Below are 18,508 nucleotides of genomic sequence, written 5' to 3' on the forward strand. Positions count from 1 at the left end.
ACGCAGCGTGCGAGGGGCGGGGCGCGCGGCGCCGCACGCACGGGGAGGGCCGGGTACGCGGCGGCTCGAGCCTCCCGCGCCCACCGGAGCGGGGGCACCCGGCGGGGCGGGGCCGCGGCACGACTGCACCAAGGTAAAGCGGGGAGGGGGGCGAAGGTGGGCGTGCACGCGGGGAGGGCGGAGGGAGAGGAGGGGCTGGCGGCGCGTGCGGTGGGCCGACCCCCCCCCCCTCTGCTTCGCGCGTTGGTTCCGCCCAGCTGGGGGGCAGGGCCGCCCCGGCCGACAGGGGGCGCAAAGACTTCCCCCCCACACCTCCACCGGCAGCGACCCCTAGTGGCCGCGCGGCTCCAGGCCATCGGGGCCGGCAGCGCCATCTTGACAGCGGGAGCGGGCGTGGGAGCGCCCGGTGTGGGCAGCGCTCATCGACCCACAGCGGTCTGTGACCCAGAGCACTCCGAGCCCACAGTGCCCGCAGTGCTCAATGTCCACAACCCTCGGTGCCCTCAGCGCTCATCGACCCACAGCGGTCTGTGACCCAGAGCACTCCGAGCCCACAGTGCCCAGTGCCCACAGAGCTCTATGTGCACAGCCCTCGGTGCCCTCAGCGCTCATCGGCCCACAGTGCTTAGTGCCCACAGCCGTCAGTGCCCACAGTGCTTGTTGACCCACAGTGATCCGTGACCCAGAGCACTCTGAGCGCACAGTGCCCAATGCCCAGCTCTCAGTGCCCACAGGAGGAGAAGGAAGCGTCTTAAGCTGTGCTAAGGGAGGTTTAGTTTGGACATGAGGAAGAACATCACAGAAAGGGTGATTAGACATGGGAATGGGCTGCCCGGTTTGGTGGTGGAGTCACCATCCCTGGAGGTGTTAAGGAAAGACTGGACGCGGCACTCAGTGCCAGGTTCTGGTTGACAAGGTGGTGTTTGGTCACAGACTGGACTCGATGGGCTCAGAGGTCTTTTCTAACTTGCCTGATTCTGCGTCCCACAGCCCTCCATGCCCACAGACTGGCTATGGTTCTCAAATAGCAACTAAAAATCATGTCTATCAATGAGTTTCGTTGAGTGACCCTCAGAATTAAGTAAGAAAGGGGTCACGGAGGATTTCATCTCTGCTAGCATTAATATTTATACCTGTTCTCCAGCTTCGGAGCATTTCCAATTCTGGGAAATATTTCTTATTCATGCATTCAGTTGCATTTGGCTGGAAGCCAAGGTATGAATAAGGTGCATAAATCTATACTGGAGCTTGTGTCCATGTTGTTATATTTCTGTATGCTTCTATATTATATAAGCAAGGCCATCCAAGGATAGCTGAGAATTCATTTTCTCTGCTAAATTTCTCACTCTGCATTAAAATTTTTCTCTGCTTTCAAGTAATAGAGAACTAAGCACACAGGAGGAGAAAATGGTATGAAAGCATGAACAAGATATGGACAGACTAGAGACAAGTTCGTATTGCTTTAGAGTTTACCTGGACATTGTGCTTTTTGTGAGAACACTAAGAAATAAGTAAGGCATTTTTTTTTTGTTTCCCTTCCCACAGTCTAAGTCAGCATTTCTGTTCTTCCTGAGGCTCCTGCAGCACGGGAGGCACTCCCAGGGCAAGTCTGTAGGTCCTATTAAAACCAGATAATGTCTTAACCACCTCAGACTAAGATAATGAAAACCCAGTGATCAAAAGGAACTAGTTAAGGGTTTTCACTTTCATTTACTCAAGTGAAAAGAATGTTGTAGAACCTTAATTTTGTGCGAATTGGCTTTTTTGAACTGACATAGGAAACAGTGATAAAATCCATTTCCTTGCTTTTACTATTTAATTATACTCTCTTTGCATGCAGCTAACTTTTTCTGATCAAACGACTGATCCATATGCAAGAGCAAGCATAAAAGAGATCGAAGCTCAGTCAGAAATCTGAGGCACAGATAGAACAGCAGAGTTCCCATCCCAGCTGATGAACAATGGAGTACAGTAACTTAGGGAATCTGGTTCAGAGGTGTTGATCGGGGTTTCAGATCACTTCAGTTTGCCAGCAGAAACACACTGGCATGACAAAATCCTAAACCCTGTAAAAGTCACCCTGCTTTTACTTACCATTATGGAATATCTTGGTTAAGTAACTTTTCACCAAATCTGCATATATTTGTGATTGCAGCTTGTAGATGGAAAGAGTGAGAAATAAATCTTTGAGTCAAATTGATGGGAATGTCTGGAAATTTACAGGCTTGTGTCAGTGGTAGAAATGAGGATGTAACACCATTATGGAAGAACATATCTTTCATTCTAGTAATTTTTCACCACATCAAGATGGAATACTTTAGCTATAATTGAGGTTTTGCTAGGATTTGGTTTTGTCTGAATCGTAAAAAAAAAAGTTATGAATGTTGAATCAAGAATGAAAATCAAATGAAGTTTTCACTTTGCCAGTACATACCGCAGCCACGTGTGGCGTTTGCAGGGTACTGTCACAGGCCACTGAGTCATTGATTTGAGTAAAAGAAGACAAAATTACTTTTGTGGAAACCAGATTTTGAAACTTAATATTGCTGGAAGGCATGTGACCTACCCAGCTATCACAGGAATCTGTGACCCCTTCTCTGCCCCCTGTGCCACAGGAATTCATTGTCTCAGTTGTTGTCCCTCAAGGAAATGACAGCCCAAAACCACGGCTGCCTTAGGAACCAGAGACTCATTCTGGCAGACTTGCATGAAAGATGAATATGGATTACTGACCTCTCATTGCTCTGGAGACCTCTGAAGGGAATGATTGATTATCTGCTGCATTAGCAGCAGGAGAGAGACTGCAGGTCACTTTTTAGGTAAATGGCATCATTGAGCTCCTTAAAAGATCTCCAGACGTGAATTTTTCTGCATCTCTTTAAAGAAACATTAGGCAAAGAGTGGATTTGAAAATAGGACCTATAGATTGGCATACAGGCTGGATTTTCTTATGGGGACATAGTATGGAACATGGTGGTGTTCCCTACTACAGTGTTGATACACCATGGTCTTGAATGACATCGTTTACTTCAGTAACAGAGATGTGACCACAGCTTAATCTGGAAGGCAATCAGCCCAGCAGTTTGTCACTGCGTCTTTAGACTCCTTGCCAGTAGCAAACCAGCTGTCAAATAGAAGTTGTGTTGCTCCTAAATAAAACATTTTACATCTGAGAAGTTCACAGCTGCCTTTTCAAATTATTTCTTGCAGGGTTTTGTTCCCCGCTTCCCCTGAGCAAATCCAGTTTCAGCACCAGCACTAGGTGTCTGTTACTAACACGTGCCCCGTTTAGCTGGGATGTGAGAGATCAATTGTTTCAAAATATCCCATTTTCCCAGTGGGCTATTCCTTTCACCCTTCATTTTCTAAAATCCTCTATGTACTCACTGCTGGCAGATTTTATGCTTAAAGTGAGTAGCTAATGCTTGACTCGAGAAGAAAGGATAAAATAAAATAGACTTACAACTTCACCAAAGGAGCTGTGCATTTCCAGCCATTTCCAGCATTTCCCCTGCTGGGAAGCACCTGTGGTTTAGCTGCTCCTGGATCTGTAGTCAGTCTTGGTCAGCCTGTCTTCTGTCCTAGCTGTCCTTCGACACTGCCCTGTTGGGGTCATTGTATAGTGCAGTTGGCAGATTCCTTTTATTATTTTTATATGAACTTTTAGTTTAAATTCTAGACAAGCTTGCAAATAGCAAAATAAAACTGGTGTTTCATTGATTATTCAGATTATTGAACTTTTGGGTCAATCATCCTACAGCCCAAAGGAACATGTATTTGTTTCCTGAAAGAAAAGCCTGCTGCATTTTATAGTCTAAGGGACTATTTGTTTTAATTAACAGTGAAAAAGTTTGCACGTTCACCATGCAGTAAGTCATTAACTGCTCAGAGCTCCTTTGGAGTTTGGATACAATGGGATGTTTCAGGTGCTTGGATGTGCATATTGATAAGAGGGGGTTGCACGGAGACCAAGGGAGCGTTAGAACCCTGCGCTGTCGGGCTCTGCCCCAGCCCCAGCAGGGCTTCTCTGGGAGGCAACGCTTGGCTTCCCTCCAAAGCCCAGATTCCGACAGTGGGCTCCAAACTGCGACCTCCCGCTTTTCCCCGCTGACACGGCTGTGTGGACACACCTGCCTCTGAGCTCTCCTGCTTCGCTTTGTGGCAGTAAACACCTGAAATTTGCTCAGCTAATACAATAGCCCTGTACTTTTTGACAGAAACGCCTGTGGTTAACCTCTGTGGGCTGCATGCTGCAGGAAAATGAAGGGTGGTAGAAGTTAAACAATGGGTGTGACTACCACAAGATGGGTGTTAGTGGGAAAGTGGTGTAACATCCACTTAGCATTCCAGAGATGTGAAATATAATTATGATTTAAATGCCAAAGATGTAAGTTGCAAGATGAGTAACTACAAGGACATGAAAGCCTCCCTTATCTTCCTTTCTGTCCCACTCAGAATCATTTTGCACACCCACAAAACTAATACAAGTAGTGTCACTTGATGAAATTACACCTGATACATGACTTGTACCATCACTTACATTTCTGTCAGTGTGGGCTCTGTTTATACCAAAGGAAAAATTCCAATCTCATTTACAACATTTTGAGTTGGATGTAATTTTGCTCTCAGTGGAATTACTCCCTATTTGTACTCCCACTCAGATCAAAATCTGACCCAGGCTTTAAATTTTGTCTTATTTGCTGTCATCCTTTCTTGTCACAGACAGAAGTCCTCGATCTGTAAAGGGCTTCTCATACCATCATTTATGTATCTTTGCAGAAATGGCTTATGAGCAGGTCTGTAATGTTAAGAATTGTTGACTGAGCCCTGGGAGCAGCTGGTTGCTGAGCACACATGAATAGCTGCTTAATGCCTTTTACATCATCCAGCATATGTGGGAAGGAGAGCAAGAATGCAGAAGTGCAGCCCATGCCTAGATGAGGGGCTAACACAGTTCTGTCGCAATTCCAGCACAGAGAAGTTAAAGAAGAAAAGAGTAACTTGTAGGTGGGGGAGTGGATGCAACTAGTGGGGAAAATAATTGTTGGTTCTAGACTTTGCAATGGAATCTTTATAAACAGATTCTTGGTATGTTTAAAATCCAAGGGCAGCAGGTGTAGTCAGCTCTGAACAAAGGGCATGTGCTCTCCCAAGCTGTCACCTTGGAAACTGTCTGATGCATAGATCAGAATTGAAACCTGTATTGTAAACAGTTTTACCCCTGGCATTGTTCCTTTTATTTTCTTTATGGATTACATAAAACTGAAGCTGTTATCAGCTTCTCAGAGGTGACACCTTCACATAAAAGCAAAGGGTGGAAGTCAGGAGAGGCTCTAGGTGAGGCCTGGATTTGGGACTCCTCTTGTATTACATTAACCCTTGTAACTGAACTGTTTCTTTTCTGTACAAAATATGCACCTAGCAGGGGAAAGTGGTGATTTTTCAGATACATGTGCATCTCTGCCTTTGTGTCTGACTGATTTCACTGCGTGAAATGGAGCTCTAGAGTGGATAAAGTTAAGCACTTACTCCAAAGTGTTTGATAAGCTGGGACTACCTGGTTATATTATTGTGGAATTTATTTCCTAGAAATATCATAAAACTTACTGGAAGTACTTTCTGCTGTGTAGGAAGAATAATTTTCTGTCTGGGGAAAAATATATAATTGGTTAAACATGTTAAAATACAAACAGCAAAACAAAAATGTTTGTTCTTAAGAATCAGACAAAAACAGTTCCTGAAACCATGAAAGGTCTTTAGATCACAGCAACAATTAAGATAAAGCTAGGAATTTATAGTTCAGGAATTCTTATTAAAAAAACCTTGAGCCAAATTTTGTGTTCTGGTTAGCATCTGTAATTCCAGCTTTGTTAAGGGAAAGAGGGTGTGAGTGGAGCCGCAGGAGGCTGGTTCAGGTCAGCCAGCTGCTGCTGCAGGCAGCTGCTCAAGAACATTACAGCCCGGGAAGCCTCTAGCTCAAGCCCCTCTTTTACAACGCAGAATCCCAGGAATTGCCACAGACTGCAGGGATTGGAGCCACAGCACACTGCCAAACTTCCCAGGGTAGTTTGGATGCTGCATTAGGAAGTAGCTTTTCCTCATGGCCAAGAGAGCGCTCCCTCCAGAGGAGAGGTCAGGCTATCTGAATTACTCTGCTCCAAACTGTCCATTCCCAGCACACAGGTCTGGTTTCAGGGTAGATTCACCCACAGTAACTAGAGCTTCACGTTGGCAAATGGATCCTGATAGCTGGATAATGTCCTGTCCCTGACACTTGTTCCTCATTGCATTCATGCACTTGGCAGTGCTGCTGCACCTTCCTTTGGGACAGTAAGGTACCTTTGGCAGCTGCAGCGCCCTTTAAGCAGAAGTCATTGTTTCTGTTAATTTAATCCATGGCAGAAATGTTGTTATCCAGAATTGGATTTGTCTCAGGGATATTTGTGGTCTGTCATGAAAAAGTGTATCCACTTATATGATAAAATACTCATTTACATAAAGCAAGAATAAGATTTCTTTCTTTCTTCTGACAAATAGGCTTATCACACCTGGGGGCTGATTCAGTGGGCTCAGCAGGTACACAGCTTTCTGAAAATCAAGACATTCAGGACTTTCCTAAATCCACAGCTAGTCTGTGTCTCCTGTGTGCTTAGATAAAGTAGCTTTCATCACCTTTTCATCACATCAAACTCCACCTGAATCATTACTGCCTACTGCCATGGTATCACAAATAAGCCTCTCAGCCCCTGGAGCCTATACAAGTTTTCAGCAATATTGTGGTGGTTTTATCATGTATTTCATTCACAGATTTGCAAAGATAGGGTCAGCATTGGTACAACACTGTCTCAGGTAGGGGGCCGCATAGAGTTTCGATGACTTGCCCAATGTCTGTTGCAAAACATCAGTGAAATAGAACCCAGGCATTCTTGTACCAGGCTTGATTCAGCAAAGCACTAAACCAAGTGCTTAACTTTGAGGAGGAGCTCAAGCTGTTTGAATGGAGATAGATTTAAGTATTTGTATAAATACTTCGCTGGACTGAGTCTTCAGCTTTCAACAGCTGATTATTGTTTACAGCTGTTTCAGGGTTTTTTCATATAGCTCAGCATATCTTTGGACGGCAGAAATATTTATAAACTAATTTAATGGCGTGAAAAAACGTCCTGCTTGCTGGCCTTTTGGCAACTCAAGTGTTCACGCCTATGTTGGGGGTTTGTCTTGTCTTTTTAGATGACACCAGCAACTCGACAAGAAGTTCTTGGCCTTTACCGCAAGGTTTTGCGTATAGCCAAAAACTGGCAGTCGGCATCAGGACAGATAGAGGAAACCATGAGAGAGAAAGAGTACATTAGAAATGAAGCCAGAACATTATTCCGAAAAAACAAAAACGTGAGTGTCCTCACAGTGTTGAATTTCTGAATTACTGTTCTCTTGCTCTTTGCACTCTGTGGTTGGATGCTAAGATAGGAATATAAGGGTTGAGTTCCCAAAATTTTATTCACCTTAAATGCTGGTGGTTTTGGGTTACAGTTTAAGTATCGTCCCTGAGAAAACTCAAATCATTTCAGCTCTTCATTAACTACTGTAGAAGTCTATAAGGTCTTTTTTTCAGTAAAAAAGTGCCAAGAAAAAATTAAATTCCAAAGATACTCCTTGTGTAATTGAAGCAGCTTTTGATCTTTACAAAGTTAGCTAAGTGTATCATTACCCATGCAATGGCAAACAGAGCTCAGCAGCTTCTTTTTTTCTTTTCAAAGCAGCAATTATTGGCACTTCTTTTAAAAGAAGCACTTTAATTTTTTCTTAAGGAAGAAATTTCAAACCCTGGTAATCAAAGGCCCTTCTTGTCATTCAAGATCACAACACTTATTTATATCCCATATTGGTCTGGGACTAAATTCAAGTAATGCAAAATCAAAAAAATGAATTTAAGTCATAATTCACATATTTCTGACTTCAAAGAGGGTTTCTGGATAGGATGATAACAGAATGTACACCAAACAGTGTCTTTCCTTTCTCCACTGGTGACCTTGCAAAGTGATAAACAGGTGAGCGTGGTTTTTTTCATAGATGTAGTAGTAGTTTATACGTGTATTGTCTTTTTACAGAGAAAATACCATGTTTGGGTAAAAAATTCCTTCTGTAGCCTCAGTCCTGACAGCCTCTGGGCCTTAAAATTCAGCACCATCAAGCCCAGAACTGTTGAGTCAAGGAAAATACCAATGTTACCATTTATGGATGAGAACAATACAATCATTGTATCCTCGGGTATGCCAAAATAAGCTAAGGAGAGCCACGTGCTGTGCATCATTTACACTTGAGCTTCCAATTGCTAATTACTGTACTCATATAAAACACTTGTTTGTGTGATCATCATAGGTAACAGATCCAAAGCTGATTAAGCAGTGCATAGAAGAATGTGAGGCAAGAATAGAAATTGGACTTCACTATAACATCCCCTACCCGAGACCTGTGAGTATAAATTACTAAGTCTTCACTGATGCCCGCTGAGCTTTCCCTGAACAATAAAACCATCAGTTTGCATCACTCTCACTGCACAGCATTTTCATACGAGCTGGCATTGAGATGTGTGCTAAAGCAGAGCCAGCTGTACATTGAGATGTTCTCTATCTTTCACTGTAAATTGGAGGATTTCTTCTCAAAATAAGCAGTCAAAACCTAAATGGAGTTGCATGAACTAAACTCCCAAGGCCTCTGAATATTTAGCCAACCAATGAATATAGAAAAACATGGTAATGGAAACAAATAATAGAAGAGAATGAGAGAATAAAATACCTAATTACATCTGTCACAGGTACAATAATTTTTACAGCTTACATTATTGTTAACTGTTCTGGTCACAAATCAGGCCATATGAAATACCTGTCTATGTTGCTGCTTCTTTTCCCTTCTTCCAACAGAAGAACATGTCCAAGATGACTGAAATGCTGGAAGTTGCAGCAAAGTCCTCCAGTGTACCATTCAATACAGTTTCCTCACTGCCCAGTCACTTCTGTCAGTAATACTTTATGCTGCCTCCCAGAGAGACACCCTCTCTACTCTTGTTGATGAGTTTATATTTTCACATCTGTAGTTCCCTTATCAAGGCAGTCATTTGACTATGGTCACTGTTACCATCTGTTTCAGTATACAGAATAACAATGCACAGCTGGTAAACAATATTTTAAGCCCTAGAAATGGGCTTAAAATGTGTGCTCTGTAATGGTTTCAAAATCCCAGCGGATCTGCTCTCTCAGACAAACTGGGATGATTATTATTTTTCAAATTCTAGAAATCTCTACTGCTGCCTTTAGTCAGTGCTTTTACTACTATTTGCACCTAAACACCCATCTTTACAGGATGACAGTCTCAGCAACAGTAATACCTGACTGCTACCACCTACATTTTTCAGTCATTTAGGGGGTTACAGCTGCACGATTCCCACAAAGAGTCTTATGAAACATAAAGACTTTGTCAATCAAAGGAAGAGTCTGTCACCTATTGCTCCTTCTGCTTATGGAGTCAATGACATTGATTGTGCATTTTAATGTCCCATACATATAATCATGACAGTAAGAAGGCAGGCTTCCAATACATACAGTTTGGAGTTATTGTGTGACTTGTTAAGTAGGTATGAATAAATCACACAGTGATTCAAGACATCTACCCAAGAATTTTTAGGGTTTCTAGTTGTAACTGTTCTGGAACATTGTCAGCAATCCTATTTCATCAAGTATCATTGCAGTCTGATATCAAACTGCAAAACAAAGTTACAAAGGCCTAGCACATATAGGATTTTAATAAACAGAACAATTAGGGCTTGAAAGTTACACCACTAATCACTCCTCAGAGAATGCTCCTCCTAGAAATCTAATAACCTGGCTTGAGACAATAGAGTTACCCTCTCCAAAGTGTGAAGAAATGATTTAAAACTCAGGGACTCTTAGTCTGTATTTTCCTTCCCAATATGCACCTAACTGGCGGGATTTTCTTTTCCAGATCCATCTGCCTCCTATGGGCCTTGCCCATAAACAAGGCCGTACATTGCGACACCAGGAAAAGTTAAGGAAGATTTCTAAGCCAATATACCTGAAATCCCATGATGAGATTTCATAAGCCACCATTTAAGCTGTGATATGTAATCACATCCTTTAAACTGTGAACTGCAATCCAGGTGATTTGTGTGCATGACTGTGAATGTTGTGGTCACTTGCTCACACATTTCCTGAGGCCAAAAAGCCAATTGATCCATTGTGTATGATGGATGTGGTTGGTTTAGTATTTATTACATTTCAACCACTGACTTGTCAATAAAAGTAACACTTTTTAAAGAGTGAGGTGTGATAAAAAGATTACTTTGACATCAGGATAAACTGCAGCAGGATTTCAAATTGTTTATCTGTAACAGGGTTCTCTGGTGGTCTGAGGGCTCTCTGTGCTCAGTTGTGACTCAAGACAGTGCCTTGTGTAAGGTCAGCCAAAATCCAGGGAGTCTGGGACAGTCAAGCAGACACAGTTCCTCCAGAGCTTCTGAATGCCAGTGGGAATACAGTCACTGCACCATGCACCTGCTCTGCTTCCTCGCTGCTCCCTGCTCTGCCTGCTGTCCCTGGAGAGGAGTTCCAGTTTCACAGTACCCTTAGGGGGAAGTTTTGTTTCTGAACAGTAGAAAAGAGACAGCAGAAGTGCCACTACTCCTTTACCTTTTTGCAAACTGCAGAGGAGCGGCCTAGAGTCTCTATGTCAGCTTTTTTCTCCCTTCCTTTGGAGAGGGTGTGGATGTGAAATGCAAAGTTTGGAATGCTATTACACAACTCTGAGTAAAACATTCCAGTGTTGGGTTCCTCAGGTTCCCATGTATGTACTGGCTGAAAACTCTCCCTTCAGGGTATCACTATGGGAACAAGCTTAGGATGCTTTGGTGTCCTCACTGTGTGTTTTCACATGGTCAGCTTTTCAGCATAATGAGCACACTGACTTTCTCAACAATTATTTTAATTTTAGTGTCACGTTTTAACTCATGTTATGGACAGAACCCCAACTTTAGTAAAAGAAAGTATCTACAAGTCTCCTAAGTTATTTCTGTTTCCCAGGTGCTTCATGAATAGAAGTAAAATGAAATTATTTTCCTTTCACGGGCTGCCAGTTGTTTTGGCTCCTTTGCAGTCCTCTGACTTCACCAGGCTGTTGACATGTTCTCTTCAGGGAAGTTAGGGGAGCTTTCCATCCTTCGTGCTGGAAATACCAGTGAGACCAACCTTGGACAATAGCCACATTGTACTGGACACTACCTAAGCCCAGTCCACTTTAATGACAACCTATTCCAGCCTGACATTAATAAAAAAGGCAAATTTGGAACATGCATGTGTGTATGATTTCCTTTTGAAGTGGGAGAAATCAATGAAATCTTGTTTCTGAGCTCACCAAGTGATTGGAAACTCTCCAAGCTCTAATAAACAATGACGAAGAAATATTGCTGTCTACCTGAAAAGTAAGTTAGAACTGGTCCTGTACAGACTGACAGTCCCTCCCCCAAAAATGCATTTTTAAGAGTGAAAAAAGTACAAGCGGATGAGAAAGTATAAGAAAACAATAAGAAGAGTGAATCAGCATGACAGGTACTGGCTAGCCCAATTTCTCACTACCCTTTATGGCTCCAGTCCACAAAGGTCTCTATTCCCATATAATTATTTCCTGGGAATGCCTCATGTGGGGACTAACAGGTAAAATGCCATTGTTTTGTCAGTGGAAGCTTTGTAAATTTACTGCTGCCAGGAAGACACAAAACAAAACTCTCCTTCAGCCTATGAAAAGGGGGATTGCATAAAAAAAGAAAAAAAAAAAAAGGAAAAATTAACATGATTGCACACACTGCTTAATTCTTCATTGAAAGAAGTCTAAATACAGGCTTCCTATCCTAATTCTGATACACCAGTATAGGGATGCATCAACTGAGCCCAACCAAAATGTGCAGAGGCAAGGGCTTTGAATGGAAGCTTAAGCTCACTCTTTGTCATTAAACTATCATTTGAATCTTTTGAATTGCTGAAATTCATGTGACTAAGGAAGGTACTGATGCTCTGACGCATCAGGTGAATAAACAGCCATGGAAATGAGCAGTCTAAATTTACTGGCTGTATTACAATCACTCTTTCCTAAGCACATACCGTAAGATGTGGATAATTTCAAAAGAACAGCCCTAAAATTACAGAAGATTTACCCCAAATTTAATACAACAGGACTCTGAGTTTACTTCTGAAGGAAAATACAAAGAAGCAATTTTAAAAACGTTCAAATACCCTCAGGTAACTCATTTGACTATCGACTTGCTTAACTGAGAAACCAGCAAGTAACAGCATCCCATTATTTGAGATGCCTTAAAATGCTAGACAGCCTAATAATTCTTCAACGTGTTTGAAAAATTATCAACTGGTGCTTCATCCTCATTGCTCTCCATCACCTGAAGGCAAAGACTGAAGTTTGTTAAAACTTCAGGCTGTTCAGCTAAAGGAAGGATTAGGTCAGCTCTTTTTTCATGTCTAGAGAGCAAACCCTTTCTTTCATTGCTGAAGTTAAAGTCAGTATGGAAAGGAGAATCTCACTAGAGTTCTTTGTTATTGGAGGTCAAATAGGAAAACGACCCTTTTGAGGGTGTTTCATAAAAAAAATTAATCTACAATTCAGTCCAGCAGGTAGGCAGACATCTCAACTGGTACTCTTGTATTAGATGCCAAGGCCCTTATAATTTCTGTCAAGAAGTATCCCAGTGATTGCACAATATGTCATTCCTACACATTAATTTCACTTGCAAAAACAGGTTGTCCTAAAATGTCTCTGCTTTTGGCAGAATTTGTAATGCACTGGATTCACCCAGTCAGTGTACACTCTGTCCTGTGCTTGCTGAACCTTCTCTTACTCCCCTTCCAGCAAATACTGTAGTTTTCCAATTTATCACCCTAGTCAGGAGATGCTTTAGAATAATTTAGAAGAAAATTATGACATTAACTTTATATTCTTTAGAAATAAAAGTCCTGAGTCAGTTGCATGAACTCTCCTGCAAGCCAGCTGGTAATTTGTTGACACAGTATCTGGCCTTGAATACCTAAATAACACCTCCTTTCTGGAAGTTCTTTCCCTCAATCCATCATTACTGAGGTTGTAATTTATGAAGCTGTGCACTTAGGACTAACATTAGCAAGCACCCAACCTTTTAAGAAGATGGATGTGGCACCTGCTCACTGAATGTCCCCCTCAGTGTTGTCTGGGGGTGAGGAAATGTTCATTTTTTTGCAGCAGCGCCCCAGTTGCTTCCCAGGGCAGCATCACAGCACCAAAACAGGTTAAGAGAGATTTGGTTACCTGATCCAACTTCCTACTAATACAAGCTGCCTCTCATAATACCTTTCAGATGTGAAGGAAATAAGGCAAGCTGGATCCCACTCTCCTGGGCCCTACTATGTATCCATCAGAAACGGTACCAGCAACATCGGTCTTTTATCCACAGACAGAAAGGTCACTTACTGCATCATACCTCTACATTCATTTTCAAGAATGCTAATTAGAGCAGAGACCTGCAACTTTCACTAATAACTCTAATTCTATTAGGCACAATATTTGAGCTATAAGTGGAAGAATTTGGTCTTCTGCTTTTTCACGGTATAATTTTCCCTTTAGCAGCCCAACAGTGCTAAAATCCACAGGGGTAGTACTTTCTAAAAAGAATTTTTGTACAGATAAGAGGGAAGTTTCAGTCTCCTAGGAAAATATACAAGCCCTGTCTGTTTTACAGCATCCCTAGCTGGAAATCTGTTTCTGCTAAGGGAAAAATACCTCTTGCTCCATAATGCATTTTTTTCCATCTCCCTTGAGTTATTACGAAGGCTGTAAATCTATAATTTGAAGTTATTACAGGTGGGTTTTCTGGCTTATTTAATGAGTGCTTCTAATTAAGAAATGAAAATTCTAACCCTGTCAATCCAAGGACTCTAATACTACTATTACAAGGTATTTCATGTGTCCAAAAATTTTTCACATTTCTGTCATGCCCAACTAGCAGCTGAGTTGCCTTTTTCTTTTTTCTAAATGCATCCCAGCCAAGAAAGGTTGTGAATTGTAATGTTTAGCCAGTTTATCATTCTCCAGGAATGTCTAGACAATGCTAAGGAAATAAGATTGGGAAGCTAATTCAAAGAACCACAGGAAAATATCTCCAAGACAGATATCCTTTGACAGAAAATTCCATTACTTTTTCTGTACTAGGGAGGGCAGCCTAGGAAATCATGTACTGCAGTAATAATCAGTAATCAAAGCAAGTCAGCCATGCCTGATCCCTGGTGAAGGGGATACACAAACCCTCTCTTAAAGACTCCTCTCTTATCTATGTATTTTTTATAATGTCTACAAAAGCTTAAAATACATCCTTAATTACATTCCAAGAGATGCCTTCATATCAAATCTAAAGATCAGCACACAGGAAGCATTTAGGAAATCAACACAGTAACCAGGACATTGTACACATGTCATAGCAGAGTCACTGTATATTCACAAGAACCACAACAGTTTCATTTAATAAACCGTCAATTACTGTTTGTTCACAAAAAGGGGTTAAAACAAGCAACCCACGTTACACAGATTTCTAACAGTTTTAAAGTAATTGATCTCCATAAAATATAATTTAGGTAGTGAATCTGACCTTTTAAAAATGGTTTAATTTAGAGGACTGTTTGCAAGACTAGCATTAGCTGTAAGAGGATTGACAAACCTTCATTTTAGTGTTAATTGTTGTTGGCCCAGCCTCTCTTTCAGCAGGTGAGGTGTCACCAGAGCCTTGACACAGAAGCGACATCTGAGTAGAAAGATCCTTCTGAGAGCAGTGACTGAGCTGATCAATCCATAGGGAAGGATTTTAGCAGCCAGGTCCTGCCCCTTTGGCCTGCACACAGAGCTTCCATACAAGGCTCATGACTGGTTTGTTATCTCTGATACCACAGTGACCTAATTAGTGATTTGAATTGTTGATGCAATTACAAGAACAATTAGATGCAGACATTCAAAAATACCGTAATCACCACAATGTTTTTCTTTAAATGTATAGTAAATTTCTGTTAATTTTAATTATATGAAAACTACAAAGTATCTCTCTTATGAAGTCTAAGAAAATATTTTTTTCAAGGACCAATTTTAAGTCATTTACTTACAGATCTACTGAAACACGATTCTCTTCTTCAAAACTCTTGTCTGTTTGGATGAGTGTGCTGTAACATTCATAAACAAGTTTTATTTTGGTATAGGTGCCAAATATCATTTAGTCTAATTTGTTAAGAGTAGGTTCTTCCTCTCGGTAATTTGAAACACCTGCACATCTCTGTCCCTCTTATTAAAACAAACATTCTCTAGGTGTCCTGGCCTGACATCTTTGCTCTACTCACCACGTACCAATGATGCACCAAATGCCTGCATGCTGGACTGTTAATGAGGTGTCAGGTGTGGTACATGAAGCTGCTGTTTACTTGTGAATCTTCCTGCAGAGCAGAGCTGCACAACACACCCCCAACACTTCTGCCTGACCTTGCAGTACCGCTCTTAACAGTTACTATTTTATGAATATCTGCATAAAACAAACCGGTGGTTAATAAAACAATAATGAACTGTTTGCACCTAAGCACAACACAACAGACAAATTCCTGTGGCAAGAACCGTGTCTTTTAAGGAGTTGTAGCAGCTTCCCTTAATGTTTGGAGCAGGATATTGGGAATTGCCAAATGATGGCTGAATCTCTGACTTCCTGAGGCCTCCAGCAAGTCATTAAAATGCTGCAATTTGGGCAATGAAAAAAAAAAAAAAAATACAAGACCCCAAATTAGTGGATGTCTGTTAGTGCGTGTTTTTTTAAATGTTTGCCTTGATCTTTGTGCTTCTCTTGTACTGTGTACACAAGAAGTCTAATGATGCATCTTTAGTGCCTTCTTGGCATGCTGTGGGGATTAGTTAATGAGTGCACAGCTCTTTGAAGACGATCGGGCTATTTTATTTTTAATTAATGTTTGCAAGCTACTTTGAGCTTCTCTGATGAAAGGGCTTAAACAAGTACAAAATTTCAGGCAGTTATTAGTCCAACATGCAAGAGAGCAAGATGAGGAAGTGGGCTGGGTTTAGCTGGGGTAGAGTCGATTTTCCTCACACTGCCTGGGATGAGGCTGTGTTTTGGATTGTGCTGAACACAGGGTTGATAAGACAGAGATGTTTTTGTCATCGCTGAGCAGGAGTTGCACAGAGCCAAGGCCTTTTCTGCTTTTCAGACTGCCAGGCTGGGGAGGAAGTTGGGGGTGCCTGGGAGGACACACAGCCAGGACAGGTGACCCCAAATGAGCAAAGGGACATTGCAGACCATGCGACATCATGGTCAGTGTGTAAAGTGGCGGAGAAGAGTGGGACATTTGGATGATGTTTGTCTTCCCAAGTCACCATCACATGTGATGGGCCCCTGGTCCCCAGGGAATGACTGAACACCTGCCTGCCTGTGGGAGATAGGGAATTAATTGTTTTGCCTTGTTTGTGTGCATGGCTTTTGCTTTCCCTATTCTTTATCTCACCCCATGAGATGGTGGGGGTGAGTGAGTGGCTGTGTGGGACTAGGCTGCTGGCAGGAAGTAAAGTGAGACTACAGGAGAAAGAAAACAGCTCCATGTATCAGGTATCTGAAATATCTAGGAAAATAATATTGAAAAAAAAACTTATATGGCACAAGCATACTGTTCTGAGAAATGGCAGCTCCCAATACATGTGCTGTCGAGAAGTTTTCCATGGAAATTCTGAGACACATCATCAGGAATGACTACAGCTTTGGTTGTTCATTCTATCTGAGGACTGCAGGACTGGTTTCATATGTTGGCAACAGAACATTCTCATCTCCTCCCTCCTTGTCCTACATACCCCTGAGACACAGAAGTGACAGGCAAATCCAAAATCTTTTTGCAAGAGTTATGAAGTAGATTCCCAGTAAAATCAGCATCAAAACTCTTTAGGCCCAATTTCATTAAAAAAAGAAAACAAACAGCCATGCAGCCATTGAGGAGTAAAGCAGATCTTTACAATCTCAATATTACACCCTCTCAGTCGTCCAGCTGGCACAGGGCTGCCACACCCCGATTTATCCAGTGTTTCTGGGGCTTGTCTGAAGGGAGTTCAATCGACAGAACATAGTTGGTTGAGTGCCCAGTGGTGGATAAGACACCTCTTCTTTCACTTGTCTTGTATACAGGGCATGAATAGATGTTCTGATGAAGAAACTTGGAACTTTCTCCAGGTTTCAGCCATATTATGGGCAAAGGATCGTAAAGGACTTTTGGTAGTGATTCTCCAATTACCAAGGATTCTCTATCCCATCGTGCACCTTCCAAAAAAAGGCCTCTCACATAAGCCCCATCTTCTGGCATTTTCTCCATTGTGTGCTCCTGTTTCATCACCTAGAATGATTAAACCATTGCTTGATTTTATTTTTATCTGGAGTATGCTAAATCCTATAAGTGAGAGTCTGAAATTGCTCCTTTAAATAAAATAACTTTTCATCTGAAAACTATTTCTTGCTGCCCTAGAACATGTTTCAAGCTGTTCAAGAAAAACAAAATTCTTCTGCATTTTTCTTACCTCAAACTCAAATCCAATGTGGTCAATTGGGATGGTGTATTTTCTGGCAAAGTTTTGTAAAACACCAGTCAAAAAAGACTGAGTGAAGAAGAATCCTGAGAGCCAAAAGACTGTGGGTGGCCCCTTGTCAACCCAATCCTGAATAAGGAGAGAGAAAACAAATGTAAGAAAAATCCAATATATTTGTGGCTTCTCTGTGCCAATTCACCAGAAAAGGGATGTCTTTCCAGATACACTCAAACAGCACAATGAGATCTAAGACTTGATGGGACCATCTGCATCTTTCCATCAATTTTCTGTTTCTCAGAGACAACAAATCATAGAAATCAGTTCTTTAGGATGACAACAAAAATAATCACTCATTCTGAAACAACTAGAACTCAGTGCTACTGAGAAAAATTTCAGAAAATAGAATAAGCACATTTTGTTAAGTCTTGATAGTGGCCTCCAAAAACAAGAAAATTGATTGAATTTGGACACTTTTATCAAAACACTTCCTTTTACAGTCTTGTAAACACCAGTCTCCTAACAAGAAAAAAGGCCAAATTCTTTTACATTCTTCACTGATCACTGTGAGGGCACTCACTACTGCCTACATACCAGATCCTGGTTGAGGAAATCATTCCTGTACAAAGATGCCAGACAAGGAGGTGTTGGGCCTTGTCCACACAATGCAGTAGGAGAAAGCGAAACAAGGGCAGAATTTCTTCACACTACTGTAAAAGTTATTTGGAGTCAAAAGAAGCCCATACAATGCTCTGACCCAGCAAACAGGAAACTCTGCCATTTATATAAATCTCAGACACTTCTTCCTAGCTTTCTCCTCTCCTGACTTCTATGGGGTTTCACTACCTCTCAGTAC

The 18,508-nt window shown here is 41.7% G+C and overlaps 2 protein-coding genes across 2 annotated transcripts in view; one reads left to right on the forward strand and one right to left on the reverse strand.

The window, feature by feature from the left end:
- Positions 1-12: 12 nt before the first annotated feature.
- On the forward strand, positions 13-10,333 carry LYRM1 (LYR motif containing 1). Its single transcript, XM_040079036.2, has 4 exons — positions 13-133; positions 7,231-7,389; positions 8,380-8,472; positions 10,000-10,333. Exons 2-4 carry the CDS (start codon positions 7,231-7,233, stop codon positions 10,114-10,116), a joined length of 369 nt encoding a protein of 122 aa, XP_039934970.1. The 5' UTR covers positions 13-133; the 3' UTR covers positions 10,117-10,333.
- A 5,485-nt stretch (positions 10,334-15,818) lies between these two features.
- DNAH3 (dynein axonemal heavy chain 3) overlaps positions 15,819-18,508 on the reverse strand; it is a 57,759-nt gene continuing 55,069 nt past the window's right edge. The window contains exons 61-62 of the mRNA XM_040078873.1: positions 17,647-17,784; positions 15,819-17,465 (exon numbers count right to left, since the gene is read on the reverse strand). Of these exons, the coding sequence (XP_039934807.1) occupies positions 17,112-17,465; positions 17,647-17,784 (492 nt within the window). The 3' untranslated portion in view covers positions 15,819-17,111. The remainder of the gene's footprint in view (positions 17,466-17,646; positions 17,785-18,508) is intronic.

Source organism: Hirundo rustica, chromosome 15 (genome assembly GCF_015227805.2).
Source record: "Hirundo rustica isolate bHirRus1 chromosome 15, bHirRus1.pri.v3, whole genome shotgun sequence".
Taxonomy (NCBI): domain Eukaryota; kingdom Metazoa; phylum Chordata; class Aves; order Passeriformes; family Hirundinidae; genus Hirundo; species Hirundo rustica.

Excerpts from the sequence above, each read along its gene's own strand:
- LYRM1 (XM_040079036.2), top strand. The coding sequence starts at position 7,231 with ATGACACCAGCAACTCGACAAGAAGTTCTTGGCCTTTACCGCAAGGTT. Across the intron at positions 7,390-8,379 it reads TATTCCGAAAAAACAAAAAC|GTAACAGATCCAAAGCTGAT; the intron begins GTGAGTGTCCTC and ends TGATCATCATAG. Across the intron at positions 8,473-9,999 it reads ACATCCCCTACCCGAGACCT|ATCCATCTGCCTCCTATGGG; the intron begins GTGAGTATAAAT and ends TTTCTTTTCCAG.